Source organism: Mus pahari, chromosome X (genome assembly GCF_900095145.1).
Source record: "Mus pahari chromosome X, PAHARI_EIJ_v1.1, whole genome shotgun sequence".
Lineage (NCBI taxonomy): Eukaryota > Metazoa > Chordata > Mammalia > Rodentia > Muridae > Mus > Mus pahari.
The window spans coordinates 56,511,410-56,525,295 of record NC_034613.1 but is presented as its reverse complement, the minus strand read 5'-3'; the positions used below and the strand labels follow the sequence as shown (position 1 = coordinate 56,525,295).

Genomic DNA, 13,886 nt, shown 5'->3' with positions numbered 1-13,886 from the left:
TAATTTAAATACTGTCTCTATGCCCTCTGGTTAGTCTTGCTAAGGATTTATCTATCTTGTTTATTTTCTCAAAGAACCAGCTCTGGGTTTGGTTGATTATATGTATAGTTCTTTGATTTCACCCCTGAGTTTATTTCCTGCCTTCTACTACTCTTGGGGGTACTTGCTTCTTTTTGTTCTAGAGCTTTCAGGTGTGCTGTTAAGCTCCTAGAGTATGCTCTCTCCAGTTTCTTTTTGGAGGGACTCGGAGATTTGAGTTTTCCTCTTAGTACAGCTATCATTGTGTCACATAAGTTTGGGTGTGTTGTGCCTTCATTTTCATTAAATTTTAAAGTCTTTAATTTATTTCTTTATTCTTTGACAAAGTTATCATTGAGTAGGGCATTGTTCAGCTTCCATGTGTATGTGGGCTTTCTGTTGTTTTTGTTACTATATAAGACCAGCCTTAGTTCATGGTGATCTGATAGGATGCAATGGATTATTTCAATCTTCTTGTATCTGTTGAGGCCTTTTTATAGTCGGTTTTATTATTAATTTTGGATAAAGTACTATGAGGTACTGAGAAGAAGTTATATTCTTTTGTTTTAGCATGAAATGTTCTATAGATACCTGTCAAATCCATCCAGTCCATGATTTCTGTTAGTTTCAAAGTGTCTCTGTTTAGTTTTTGTTTCCATGATCTGTCCATTGATGAGAATGGGGTCTTGAAGTCTTCTACTATTATTGTGTGAGGTGCAATGTGTGCTTTGAGCTTTAGTAAAGTTTATTTTATAAATGTGGGTTCCCTTGCATTTGGAGCATAGATGTTAAGAATTGAGTGTTCTTTGTGCATTTTTCCTTTGATGACTATGAAGTATTCTTCCTTATACTTTTTGATAACTTTTGATTGAAAGTTGATTTTATTTGATATTAGAATGACTACTCCAGCTTGTTTTTTGGGATTATTTGCTTGGAAAATTGTTTTCCAGCCCTTTACTCTGAGGTAGTGTCTCTTTTTGACATTGAGGTACATTTCCTGTATGCAGCAAAATGAAGGGTCCTGTTTACATATCCAGTCTGTTAGTCTATGTCTTTTTATTGGGAAATTGAGTCCACTGATGTTAAGATATATTAAATAATAGATTGTTGCTTCCTGTGATTTTTGATGTTATTTTTATGACTGTGTGGCTATCTTCTCTTGGAATTGTTGAAAGAAGATGACTTTCTTGCTTTTTCCAGGGTGTAGTTTCCCTCCTTGTGTTGGCATTTTTTCATCTATTGTCCTTTGTATGTCTAGATTTATGGAAAAATATTGTGTGAATTTGTTTTTGTCATGGAACATCTTGGTTTCTCCATATACCGAAATTAAAATTTTTGCTAGGTATAGTAGCCTGGGCTGGCATTTTTATTCTCTTGGGGTCTATAAAACATCTTCCCAGGATCTTCTAGCTTTCATAGTCTCTGATGAGAAGTCTGGTGTAATTCTGATAGGTCTGTCTTTATATGTTACTTGACCTTTTTCCCTTACTGCTTTTAATAGTCTTTCTTTGTTTTGTGCATTTGGTGTTTTGACTATTATTTGATGGGTATAATTTCGTTTTTGGTCCAAACTATTTGAAGTTCTATAGGCTTCTTGTATGTTGGTGGGCATCTCTTTATTTAGGTTAGGGAAGATTTCTTCTACAATTTTGTTGAAGATATTTACTGGCCCTTAAATTTGGGAATCTTTACTCTCATCTATACCTATTATCCTTAGGTTTGGTCTTCTCATTGTGTCCTAGATTTCCTGGATGTTTTGGGTTAGGAGCTTTTTGCATTTTGCATTTCCTTTGACTGTTGTGCCAATGTTTTCTATGGTATCTTCTGCCCCTGAGAGTTTCTCTTCTATCCCTTGTATTCTGTTGGTGAGGCTTGTATCGATGACTCCAAATCTCTTTCCTTGATTTTCTGTCTCCAGGATTGTCTCCTTTTGTGATTTCTTTATTGTTTCTATTTCCATTTTTAGATCCTGGGTGGTTTTGTTCACTTCCTTCACCTGTTTGGTTTTGTTTTCCTGTAATTCTTTAAGGGATTTCTTTTTTTCATTTTTTTTCTTTTTTGTTAGTTATTTTCTTTATTTACATCTCAATGTTATCCCCTTTCCTAGTTTCCCCTCTGAAAATCTCCTATACCCTCCCCTCCCCCTGATCCCCAATCCACCCACTCCTACTTCCTGGCCCTAGCATTTCCCTATACTGGAGCATAGAACCTTCACAGGACCAAGAGCCTCTCCTCCTATTGAGGTCATCCTCTGCTACATATGCAGCTAGAGCAACGAGTCCTACCATGTGTTTTCTTTGATTGGTGGTTTAGTCCCAGGGAGCTCTAGGGGTACTGGTTAGTTCATATTTAAGGGATTTTTGTGTTACATTATAAGGGCTTCTCTACCTGTTTACCTGTGTTCTCCTGTATTTCTTTAAGGGAGTTATTTATGTCTTTTCTAATGTCCTCTATTTTCATTATGAGATGTGATTTTAAATCAGTCTTGCTTTTCTGGTGTGTTGGGGTATCCAGGGCTTGTTGCTGTGGAAGAAGTGGACTTTGATGATGTCAAGTAGTCTTGGTTTCTGTTGCATATATTCTTGCCTTGCCTCTTGCTAGGGTGTTAGCTCTCTGGTGTTAGCTGGTCTTGCTGCCTCTGACTATGACTTGTCTCTCCTGCAATCCTGTGTCAGTCCTCCTGAGACACCAGTTCTCTCCTGGAGGAACTTGGGTATGGAGAGCTGTAGTACAGCATTAGCTCCAGGGTGCAGACAGAAACCGAAAGGGTTCTGTCCCTGGTAGTTCCTTGGTGCCTGTGCCCTGATGGATTTGGGTGTGTCCCTCTTGGGCCAGGAATTTGAACAGAACTGGCTGTCTTACCTGTGCTTACAGGTGTGTGCCAGCACTCCTGGGAGACCAGCTCTCTTCCAACAGTATTTGAGTATGGAGCACTGTGGCAGAGGATGAGCTGCAGGCACTGTGGCACAGGATCAGCTCCTCATGCAGAGGGAAACCAGAAGGATCCTGTCCATTTTTTAATTTTTTAACAAATAGAACACATAGTAAGCCAGGCATGGTGGTGCACGCCTTTAATCCTAGCACTTGGGAGGCAGAGTCAGGCAGATTTCTGAGTTCGAGGCCAGCCTGGTCTACAAAGTGAGTTCCAAGAAAGCCAGGGCTATACAAACTATACAGAGAAACCCTGGAAACCCTGTCTCTAAAAAAAAAAAAAAAAAAAAAAAAAAAAAAAAAAAAAAAAACAGAACACATAGTAACAATAAGTATGGTATGTAATTCAGCTTTATTTACTTATTAATAATATTTTAATATATGGATGAACCAAAATATATGTGATTATTTTGTTCTTAATTAAGGCTACTATAACAGAATACCATATGCTAGATAGCATGTAATTAAAAGAAATGTTCTGGAGGCTGGAAATCCGAGTCCAAGGTATTAGTATGGTTGGATTATGGTAAGGCTCTCTTCTCTTTGCTTCATTAATTCTTTCTATTGTTTTATTTTGTTTGCTTGTTTTTGCGTTTGTTTTTACTTTATTGATTTCAGCACTGAGTTCAAATATTTCTTGCCATTTATTTCATTCCAGAGCTTTAAGATTTTCTTTTAAGTTGTCTGCATGAGATTTCTCTAGCATTTTTATGTAGATGTTGCTATGAACTTGTCTCTTTAGAGCTACCTTCATTGTTGACCAATGAAATTGAATTGAAGAACCAGACATAAATAGACATATCTATGAAAACTCAAATTTTGGTTAAAAAAAGACAAAAATACACACTGGAAAAAAAGACAGCATCTTCAACAAATGGTACCTGTAAAACCAGATGAATACATGAAAAATAATGTAAATAAATACGAAAATTAATTCCAAGTGGATCAAAACCCTCAAAATAAATAGAACCAGATGCACTGAACATGATAGAAAAAGAAGTGGAAAATTACTTTAAACTCCTTGACATAGGATAAGACTTCCTGAATAGAACACCATTAGTGTAGGCACTTAAACCAACAATTAGTTAATAAGACCTCACAAAACTGAAAAGCATCTGTAAATCAAAGGACGCTGTCTTTTGGACAAAGTGGCAACCTGTAGAGTGGAAAAAGATTTTTTTTTTACCAACCCCACATACAATATAGAGCTAATATCATATAGTAGCCCCTTGGATTCTCAGCTCTCTGAGATTGTCAGTAGTGGAGCCGTTCTCTACCTCTCTATATACCTGCTTTGGGACATGTGACCATAATACCCCATGAGAGGACTATGGGGTATTATGTCATGTAAAGGGATACCTGGAGTTCTTTTCCATGCTAATTAGGTATCTAGCTATCCCTGAGGCTTCAGCCAATGAGCTTCCCTTCTGGGTATTCCTTCCCCACAAAAGATATATAATCCCTGTTTCACCCTGAATAAAATGTATTCATTAATATCTAATATCAAATAGACCAGTATGAACAAGTAGGGATTATGCCAGAGAGCTACTTCATTAAGGATTATCACAGGACAGGCCTTCAACTAAAGTTCCACATGTAAGACTCCCTAGGAAGGCTTTCTCTCCTCCACAGTGACACTTGGCCCTTGCTCCCAATCAGACCAGAATTTTACTAGTCCTGGTTACACCTCCCCTCTCTGCCTGGAGTGCAAACATCCAAGGGGAAAGGAAGACCTTTGACACCCAGTTCCTGACTTCCCCTCCCAGTGGTGTACTAGCAGTGCCTGGATACCCAGGGAGGAGACTGGGAGGCACTGTGGACTCCCCATTTTGGACTTTGTCCTGCCTCTTCCCACACACACCCACTTTCCAGCAACACCTGGCCCTACCTCCCCATCCACAAAGGAGAAGCAGGTTGCAGTATGACAGTTGAGCTGTGACTTACATTGATCCTTAACCCCAATGTTCTAAGTGTCTTTGATATGGGAATGTACTCTGCAGAGTACCAAAAGAGAACTGTTAAGATCAATCTAGCCTCAAACCATTTGGCCTACAACCTGTCATTCCTGAAGAATATGCTAAGACAATGGTGACACAGAGCTTATGGGAGTGACCAACCAATGTCTGATTTGACCAAAAGCCCATACCTGAGACTGCTTGGGTGACCAAGAACCAGAGACTATGTAGCCCAGAGACCTAGGTTAAAACTAAATACTAATGATCTTTTAAAAAAACAACCAAACATAAACCAACCAAGTAGTGGTGAGATGATTAGTGCTTTATTCATCTATTATCAAAGAACATTCCTGCAGTAGATGGTAACAAATACAGAGACATACAGCCAGACGTTATGCAGAGAGAAATAGCTTGGAACACTTAGCTCTAAATTGGATGTTTCTACCAAATTCTTTCCCCTCAGAGCTCAGGGTACCTCAAGAAAGAGGATTCAGAGTTTAAGAAGCAGAGGGAATATAGGACACCAGAAGAACAAGGCCCTCTAAGTCAACTGAGCACAGCTCATATGAATTCACAGAGCCTAAAGCAGAAAGTGCAGAGTCTACATGGGTCTGCATCAGGTCCTTTGTATTTTTATGGGACTTTTAATGTGTGAATGAGTAGGTCTTTGATTCTTGTGCCTTCTCTTGGGCTCTATTCCCGCTGTTGGTTTGCCTTATCCAATGTCAATGTATTGGTCTTTGTTTTCTCATTATATTTTTATTATGTTATATTTTGTTGTATTCTCCTAGAAGCTTGTTTTCCTAATATGAGACAAAAAGACAGTAGATACAGATGGCTGTGGCAATAGGGTGGAATCTGAAGGAATAGAGGGGAGATAAACTATAAAGATGATATACTGTACAAGAAAATTTATTTTCAATAAAAGATAAAATAATATACCAAATTATGTTCTTTCATATCTACACACCATGTGTAATCCAACTACATTTTGAATAGACTGGTGAAGAGTAGTCATCTACATGTTTGTTTAAAAGGTAGCATTCATTGTCTTACCATTACTTGTGATGTCAACTCATGGTTAATAGGAGATAATTTTATTTTTATAAGGGTTAAAGAGTTTCCTTATACACAAATTGCTCCATTTTTTCTAATTAAAAGGAATAGCATATGGCCAATGCATTTTGTGCACCTATTGGCATTACCATGTGGTTTTATATCATGTTCTTCTAAAATGGTATACTTTATTTGACTTTATTTTGGGATGTTGATAGAGCACTTTTATGATGTAGTATAATCTTTTTTATACATTCCTAAACTTGGATTCCTTATTTTAATTTTGAATGTTTTACACAAATTTTCATAGGGAATATTTTCTATAATTTTCTTTGTTTTGTCTAGCTGTACTATTAGACTAAAAGAAGCCTAGTACCATTGATTAGAAAGTTTCCATTTCAGACATAAACTACTTATTTTAATTATAATAAAACATAAACTATTTTGAAACTTGTGTTTTCCTGGATAATATTCAATAAACACATTAATCATTTTAAAAAGCCCATGGTGGTTCCATGATAAAGTAGACCATGTTTATAAAGGTTCAAGCCCACACCCCCTTCCCCCTATGAATTATTTAAATCCTCATAATTGGCTACTATATTTTATCATCACTTAGTGTCTTAACAGCCCTTGACAGACCGCAAAACAGCTGCTTTGTTTATAGATTGCAGTTATAGATGAAAAGGTAAAATCCTTTTGGAAAGCTACTGCTTTAATAAAATAGAAATCAAATCACCTCTGTGAGTTTAATTGCAAGCTGTTTTCTCAACACTGTTAGAAAATTTATTAAAGACAAATCCCCCTATATTTGTGTTTTTCTGGCTCCTACAGAGTGGACAATTGTTTGGCCATATGGTCAGGCAAGGAGTATTAGAAATTGTGCCTATTAAACAGAAGCTTGTATGAGACATAGCCCTATTTAAATAATTATAATATTTAATATGGTGCATAAGCTGCATGTATTAATATTTTGAGAAGAAATCTCTTCCAGGTTTGGAAGGTGAGTGGGTTGACAATTGGGCATTCTAGTATTCTATTCTAATATTCTAGTACCATCTTGGGATTGTGAAAGGATTGTATACTAGGAGTAAGCATCAATCTAGAGACGGCAAATAAATATGGTTTTATGTGCCACAATAAGATATAGAGACACAAAGATGGAAATTGAAATGTAAAATATTTTTACAGAGAAATACTGTGGAACATTGGATTGATACTGGTCACACTGGGGAATAGCAATGGATTCTTCTGGACATAAACATTTATTCTGGACTATATTTTATGCAGTGGTATCTAAAGAAATATGAAGAACTTCATCTGATGTTAGCATGCCAAGTTGGATACTGAGAAATATTTTATCAGATCAAATATGCTACAATTCATGATTTTTACCAACAGACATAAATATCTACCTCACAATAATAATTTAGTAGATTACTAGAGTTAACAATTTAATAACAGATTCCAAAACTATGTAGAAACTAGGCATGAAGAAGTGGTTACCTTGCCTTTACCAATACAAGTTAGTAAGGGACTAAGGAACAGGAAGTATTTCTTCAAGTGTGCTCATGGATCTGGAGAAGAGAGGATAGGGAATTTTTTATAATACCTTGTTTTCTTTCTTCAATTTATTACCTGAAATTTCTTTTCCTACTAAATATGCTCATCAAAAAACTAGTGATACAAAGGCAATGTGGGAAAGCAACATTAGATCCTCAACAAAAACTCTATATCTGTGGTTTTAAAAGCTTTATGCCATAATTCCTAAAGTCTTGATGGAGTCGGTTGTAATTTCAATTCACCCAATTGTTGCAATATAATTCTACAAAGGCATCTGTTGAGACTTCATGCAGCTTGCATCTGTGGAACTATAATTTCCATCAACATTTGGGCATTTATTTTTTTTCCTATTATTTTTCTTTTCTTCCTGCCAGGAACTCAAATTGCTTATACCTACTCCAAAATTCTCAGATGTGCTTTCAATTCAAATTATTTACTCTGTTTCATTTAATTTGGGTAGTTCTCACCCAGCTCTCTCTCTCCTTAAGTTTACTAATTGTATCTTGTGTGGTGCTATGTGTGTGTGCATACACATGTGCATGTGTGTGTGCGTGCGTGCATGTGTGTGAGTGTGTGGAGAGAGAGAGAGAGAGAGAGAGAGAGAGAGAGAGAGAGAGCCCCAGAGGAGAGTCTGATATCATTTATTCAGGCACCAGTCCACTTTATGTTTTTTTTTGTTTGTTTGTTTTGTTTTGTTTGTTTGGTTTTTTTTATTCAGAGTCTCTGATTGACTTAGAATTCACCAAGTAGGTGAAACTCTAAAACCAGCAATCCCTGAGTCTACTCATCTCTGCCTGCCCAAAACTGGTATGCGCCACAACATCTACATTTTTGTTTGTTTGTTTGATAACATGGATTCTAGGGATGGGAGTAAAGTCCTCACATTTGCAAGCCAAGTCTATTTTCTTCAGTGTTGAATTGGCCTTTCATCCACCCCAGGCATTTTGTACTTCACTTTTAATAATTTGTGGAAATTGATAACATCAATTTCCTGCTTTTAAAAATATGTAACATTTTCAAAATTCATTCAATTACTTTATCTTCTAATTCTTGCATTAGTATTAGATTTTGGATAGCTTTTGAATGATTTTTGTATCCTTTATAGAATTTATTGTACATTGTTTTGCATGCCCAAGAAATAACTGTTGGTTAATAATATATCATTTCCTATTTCTATAAATATTCTTGATCTTTGTTCTCATACGTAGTTAATTTACTTGAAAACATCTACATTAGCAGGGCAGTGGTGGCACACACCTTTGATTCCAGCACTTGGGAGGCAGAGGCAGGCAGATTTCTGAGTTCGAGGCCAGCCTGGTCTACAGAGTGAGTTCCAGGACAGACAGGACTACACACACAAAAAATAAATAAATAATTCTATGTTTTCAGATTTTGTTAGTGTATTAAATGATACTAGAAGTATTCAGAATAAAAATATTCAGAAATGTTCCTTATCATTAAGGCAAGTTTCTCCTGAGTACTATGTCTACTCAGTATATGATTGTTCCCAGTCTGGCTGATGGAAATTGTCCTGTATCTAATTCTTTGTCTGATCCTAACCCTGGCAAGCCTTTTTAAAAGGACCAGAAAGACAAATGGGAAAATCCATTTAGTTCTTCTCTACCCCATGTTTTAATTACTGTTCAATAAGAAAAAAATAACATATACCCATACTACTTTCTTACACAGTATGTAATAAATTTACAGTGTAGTTTTAAACACTGTTTCCCGATCATTCTACATGTAGCAGACATAGTTGTCTTATTTAATGACCATTATGTGTATGTATTTGTATTTTGCATGTATATATGATGTACATACACCCCATTATTTCAAAATTGTATTTTTCAAGATGAAACTGTGAAAATACTCACATTGTAATTAATAGGTATTCTGAGGTGCTTTAAAAACATAGTGAGTAGTTATTTCAATAGTCCTATTTGTGAGGTAAGATGAATACAACCATTCCATTAGTTGCAAAAGATTTGAGTATGTCCTCACATCTAGAATACACGCTCCCATGGTATAGGGCATAAAAATGATATTAATGCAACATGATATGTAGTGTTACACTTAGGTAAGAACAATCTTTCCAAACTTGGCAACATTCTAGCTAGGTCAGTAGTTAAGAATATTCCTTTGGAAACCTCTTGGTTGTTTACACAATAGTATAAAAATTTTCACAGCAACAAGTAGATATTCACAGTACTATTTATCAATTATTTTATTATAGCAATCAATATTCCAAATACCAAAGCACTTCAAATATGGTGTATATGTTTATTTTTCTGCTACTAATTCTTCAAACTAGGGAGCTAACAGATAGTAAAGCATATATTGCCTAACAGTACAATATTATAATAACATTTTTTCCAGCCCATTAATCCATTTACTTTAGTCATCTGAATAGAGCATGTCTCTGTAGTTGCCATATGTGCTTAAATGCTCTAATTTTCTCATAGCTTTGGGACGTAAGTGCTTCTCATAAGTAAAAGAAAATATGAGCTGTGCAAAAAATGTTTTCTACCAAGTTTCCTATTACAATTTAAATATCATTTTTTTAAATTTTATTTTATTGGTTATTTTATTTATTTACATTTCAAATGTTATCCCCTTTCCAGTTAAACCCTTTATCCCTTCCCCCATCTCCCCTGCTTCTATGAGGGGACTCCCCTACCCACCCACCCTCTCCTGCTTCAGTTGTCTTTTTTTAATGGTGACCAACAGTTAGCAGCTGTTGAACAATTTAAAAGTATATTAACAGGAATAGAGATGCTAAAGACTCAATGTTCATATTAAAATGCTTTGAGTATTTTAATACTCAAAGCACACATTTCCTAGGACCTTTTTCTTATAAGTCAGTTTTATTTAAAGATTGTTACATTAGCACTATTGCATTATCATCATAAAATTTCTAGTAACATTTTTCTAGTAGTTATTATTTTATATAATTAAACAAGCCATATTTTAGGTAACACAAATGTCACACTCAATTTTATATGTAATACCTAAAGTGTGTAGTGTTTTACATATGCTAACCCTCAGAACACCAGGACAAAGAAGACAAATTTTTTTGCAGAACCAATTGTATTTATCATGTCTCATCATACTCTTTTTAAAAATATATTTGTAATTCCAACTTTTATCCTATAATATACATTTATTAACCAATATTGATCAGCAGATCCTGTTATATTATATTATTATGAATTCATATTCCAATACTTATAAATAAAATGTTCTCTTGAAAATTGTTGAAGAATTTGAATCTTCAGAGACCTGTTCATAAAGTTAGGCTTGATGGTTGTGATGGTTTGAATATGCTTGGCCTATAGGAAGTGGTATGGTTAGGAGGTGTGGCCTTGTCGGAGGAAGTGTGTCACTGTGGGATGGGCTTTGGAGGGCTCCTCCTATGCTCAGGCTCTACCCATTGTGGAAAAGAGATTCTTCCTAGTTGCCTGAGGACACCACTCTCCTTCCAGTTGCCTTTGGATCAAAATGTAGAACTCTCAGCTCCTTCTCCAGCACCCTGTCTGTCTAGAACCTACCATGATTCCTGCCATGATGATAATGGACTAAACCTCTGAAAATGTAAGCCAGCCACAGTTAAAAGTTTTCCCTTACAACAGTTACCTTGGCTATGGTGTCTCTTCACAGCAATGAAACCCTAACTATAGGTTTGTTTCTCATAACTAAGTAAACATTGGTAGTGTAGTTGATTTGTAATTTGATTATCATTCCTTAAAATGTTCAAATAAAAGGGAATTCTGGTGTAATTAGTGATGTTTGAAAGATTCAGGATGAATGCATTCTTTTTAAGTATCTGTGTACAATATAATATATTTTTATTTTATTTTAAACTTTATTTAATTGCTCAGTGTACAGTGACCTTTATTAGGATGATGCATTGATGAATTTTCATGATTCCTTTTATAACTTCGTTTTTCTCAAAGGAAAACTAAGACACAAGCCTTTCATCAGTTTTTTCAGTTGGAAGCAGATAACAATATGTATGAATTTCCATTGTCCGATAAGTGTCATCCTCAACATTATGAAAGCAATTCAAGAGAATTGAAAGGTAGTGAAAATCAGGTACAGAAAAAAAAAAAAAAAAACAGCTTTAGGAATGGTGTTCCAGAATCTGATAACCATGGGGGAAAGCTGAAGAATGGATTAGCAAAGGCTAAAGGAGTGTCTTGAAGAAAGTAGAATGCATTGGCCTACAAAAGAAGAGATTCTAAAATGGAGAAAATGGTTCAGGTAAATAAGAGCAAAATATTTTATCAGCATCTGCCTGCCTTTCTCTCTTATAAGATTGTATGGGGTATATTATTTTTCTTTTTAAATATTGTCTTGCCACTTCCAAAATCTATAAAACAGAAAATGTATATAAGAATAGTTGAGTCAATATTGGACAAGGAAGGGAGTGAGGAAGAGTGAGAGGAATGGGCTATAAGAAATCATAAGAATTCCCTAGAATAGGCAAGCATCTGATGTTCTAATTGTGTTTGGAAAGGAATGGACAGCAGCTTGTGTGTTATTAACCTTTCCCCTGGAGTACCTATTAGTATGCTACTCATGCAGGATGTTCAGAAAGGAGAGGAGAGCCCAGTTGCATGGCATTGCTCATTACTCAATTTGTGAGTTCTGCTTACTTTGCAGTGGCAAACTCCAGAAATTGGGAATAAAGCATTTCAAAACGATTTATTGTCTCTTACATCATGTTAAATGACATTTTATCTATTCTTAACTCCCATCTGTGCACATTCTTCCTTCCACAGAGGGGAAACAATGTATTCCTTTCACATCATTCCAGTGATAAAGGTTCCCTTCAATCTGATATGTCCCATTCCATTAAAAATAAACTTTAGTAAATGTAAGAAATTAAGGGTTTCCTTATTACATTGCTCTCCAGATATATACACTTTACTGAGATTTGCCCTTCATCACTCTATGTTGTCCCTAATTCTCTCTCCTACTGGTTTCTTATCTAAATAGTCCTATTTGAAAGGAACTCCAGTAGTAAAATGCTGACGTTAAGCTCATAACTTTAGTGTTAGCAATTCCTCTTGTCCCATAGTTTAGTCTATCTTCTACATTTTAATCACATGTTTAATACTAGTCTCTCAAACAACAGATGGCACACTCACAGCATTTAATGAAGTACCTATTTATAAAGAAGTGGACATAAAGGGACTCAAAAGATCCTGGGGCTAAAAACTTGTGGACAGGATGAGAAAATTCTGGAGAGAGATGAAGATCAAAGAGAAAGAAGCCTAACAGTGCCTATGATCAGAAGGAAAGTAGTGCTGCTACAAGTCAATCCAAGCTCAGATAGAGGAATAAAACAAGCTTAGTGCTATGACTTGTGTCTCTTCTGCCAGTGCAATCTAGCTGATAGCAGACACTGGCTGGTCTTAATCAGATGCCGGAAGAGAAGAAAGTGAAAAATGATAGGAAAGGCATCTGAGTAGGGAAACAGCATTCTAATATTTGAAGACAAAGTTTGTGTTCTCCCACACTTTTCTTCAAACAACCATTATCAATTGCTCCATTATTCTTTATGGGGTAGCTGGAAGTTTGTTCAGCACCCCAAAGGCTTATTCTTTTTTTTTCTTTTTTAGGATTTATTTATTTTATGCATATGAGTATACTGTAACTGTCTTCAGACACACCAGAAGAGGGCATCAGATCCCATTACAGATGGTTGTGAGCCACCACGTGGTTGCTGGGAATTGAACTCAGGAGAGCCATTTCTCCAGCCCCAATGACCTATTCTTCACTTAATATGAGTATATGAGCGTACAGAACTGAGGCCATCATCTCTCTCTCTGAGTAGTATACCTCTAAAAGGCTTTACCTGAACAAGTATTTGATTTGTGGTTTTGTCATTGGTTTTAATCAACAAAATTTATTTTCTTAACATTTCTGGAGGGTAAAGTTCAAGATTAAGATAATATGAATACTGTTTTCTAGTGAGGCTTATCTTTCCTTCAGGTAATCTAATCTCATAATCCCAATGTGATTTTTTTCTCACTGTGCTCATAGACAGAGAAAAAGACCAGATCTCTACAGTGTCTCTTCCTTTTTTTATGATGGATTCTGTCTGATTAGGATCCCCTTTTTTTCTTCTTTTTCTTTTTCTTTTTCTTTTTCTTTTTCTTTTTCTTTTTCTTTTTCTTTTTCTTTTTCTTCTTCTTTTTCTTTTTCTTTTTTTCTTTCTCTCTCTCTCTCTCTCTCTCTCTCTCTCTCTCTCTCTCTCTCTCTCTCTCATTCACTTCACATCCTGCTCACTGCCCCTTCCCAGTCACCACCTCCCACAATCCTCCCCAGATCCCCATTTTTCTTCTCTGAGCAGGTGGG

General features: G+C 35.8%; 1 protein-coding gene across 1 annotated transcript in view; it reads left to right on the top strand.

Moving 5' to 3' along the window:
- The window catches only part of LOC110314331 (lamina-associated polypeptide 2, isoforms beta/delta/epsilon/gamma-like), a 113,515-nt gene that overhangs the window by 28,402 nt on the left and 71,227 nt on the right, over window positions 1–13,886 (top strand). The window contains exon 4 of the mRNA XM_021188749.1: window positions 11,477–11,615. Coding sequence (XP_021044408.1) covers window positions 11,477–11,615 — 139 coding nt within the window. The remainder of the gene's footprint in view (window positions 1–11,476; window positions 11,616–13,886) is intronic.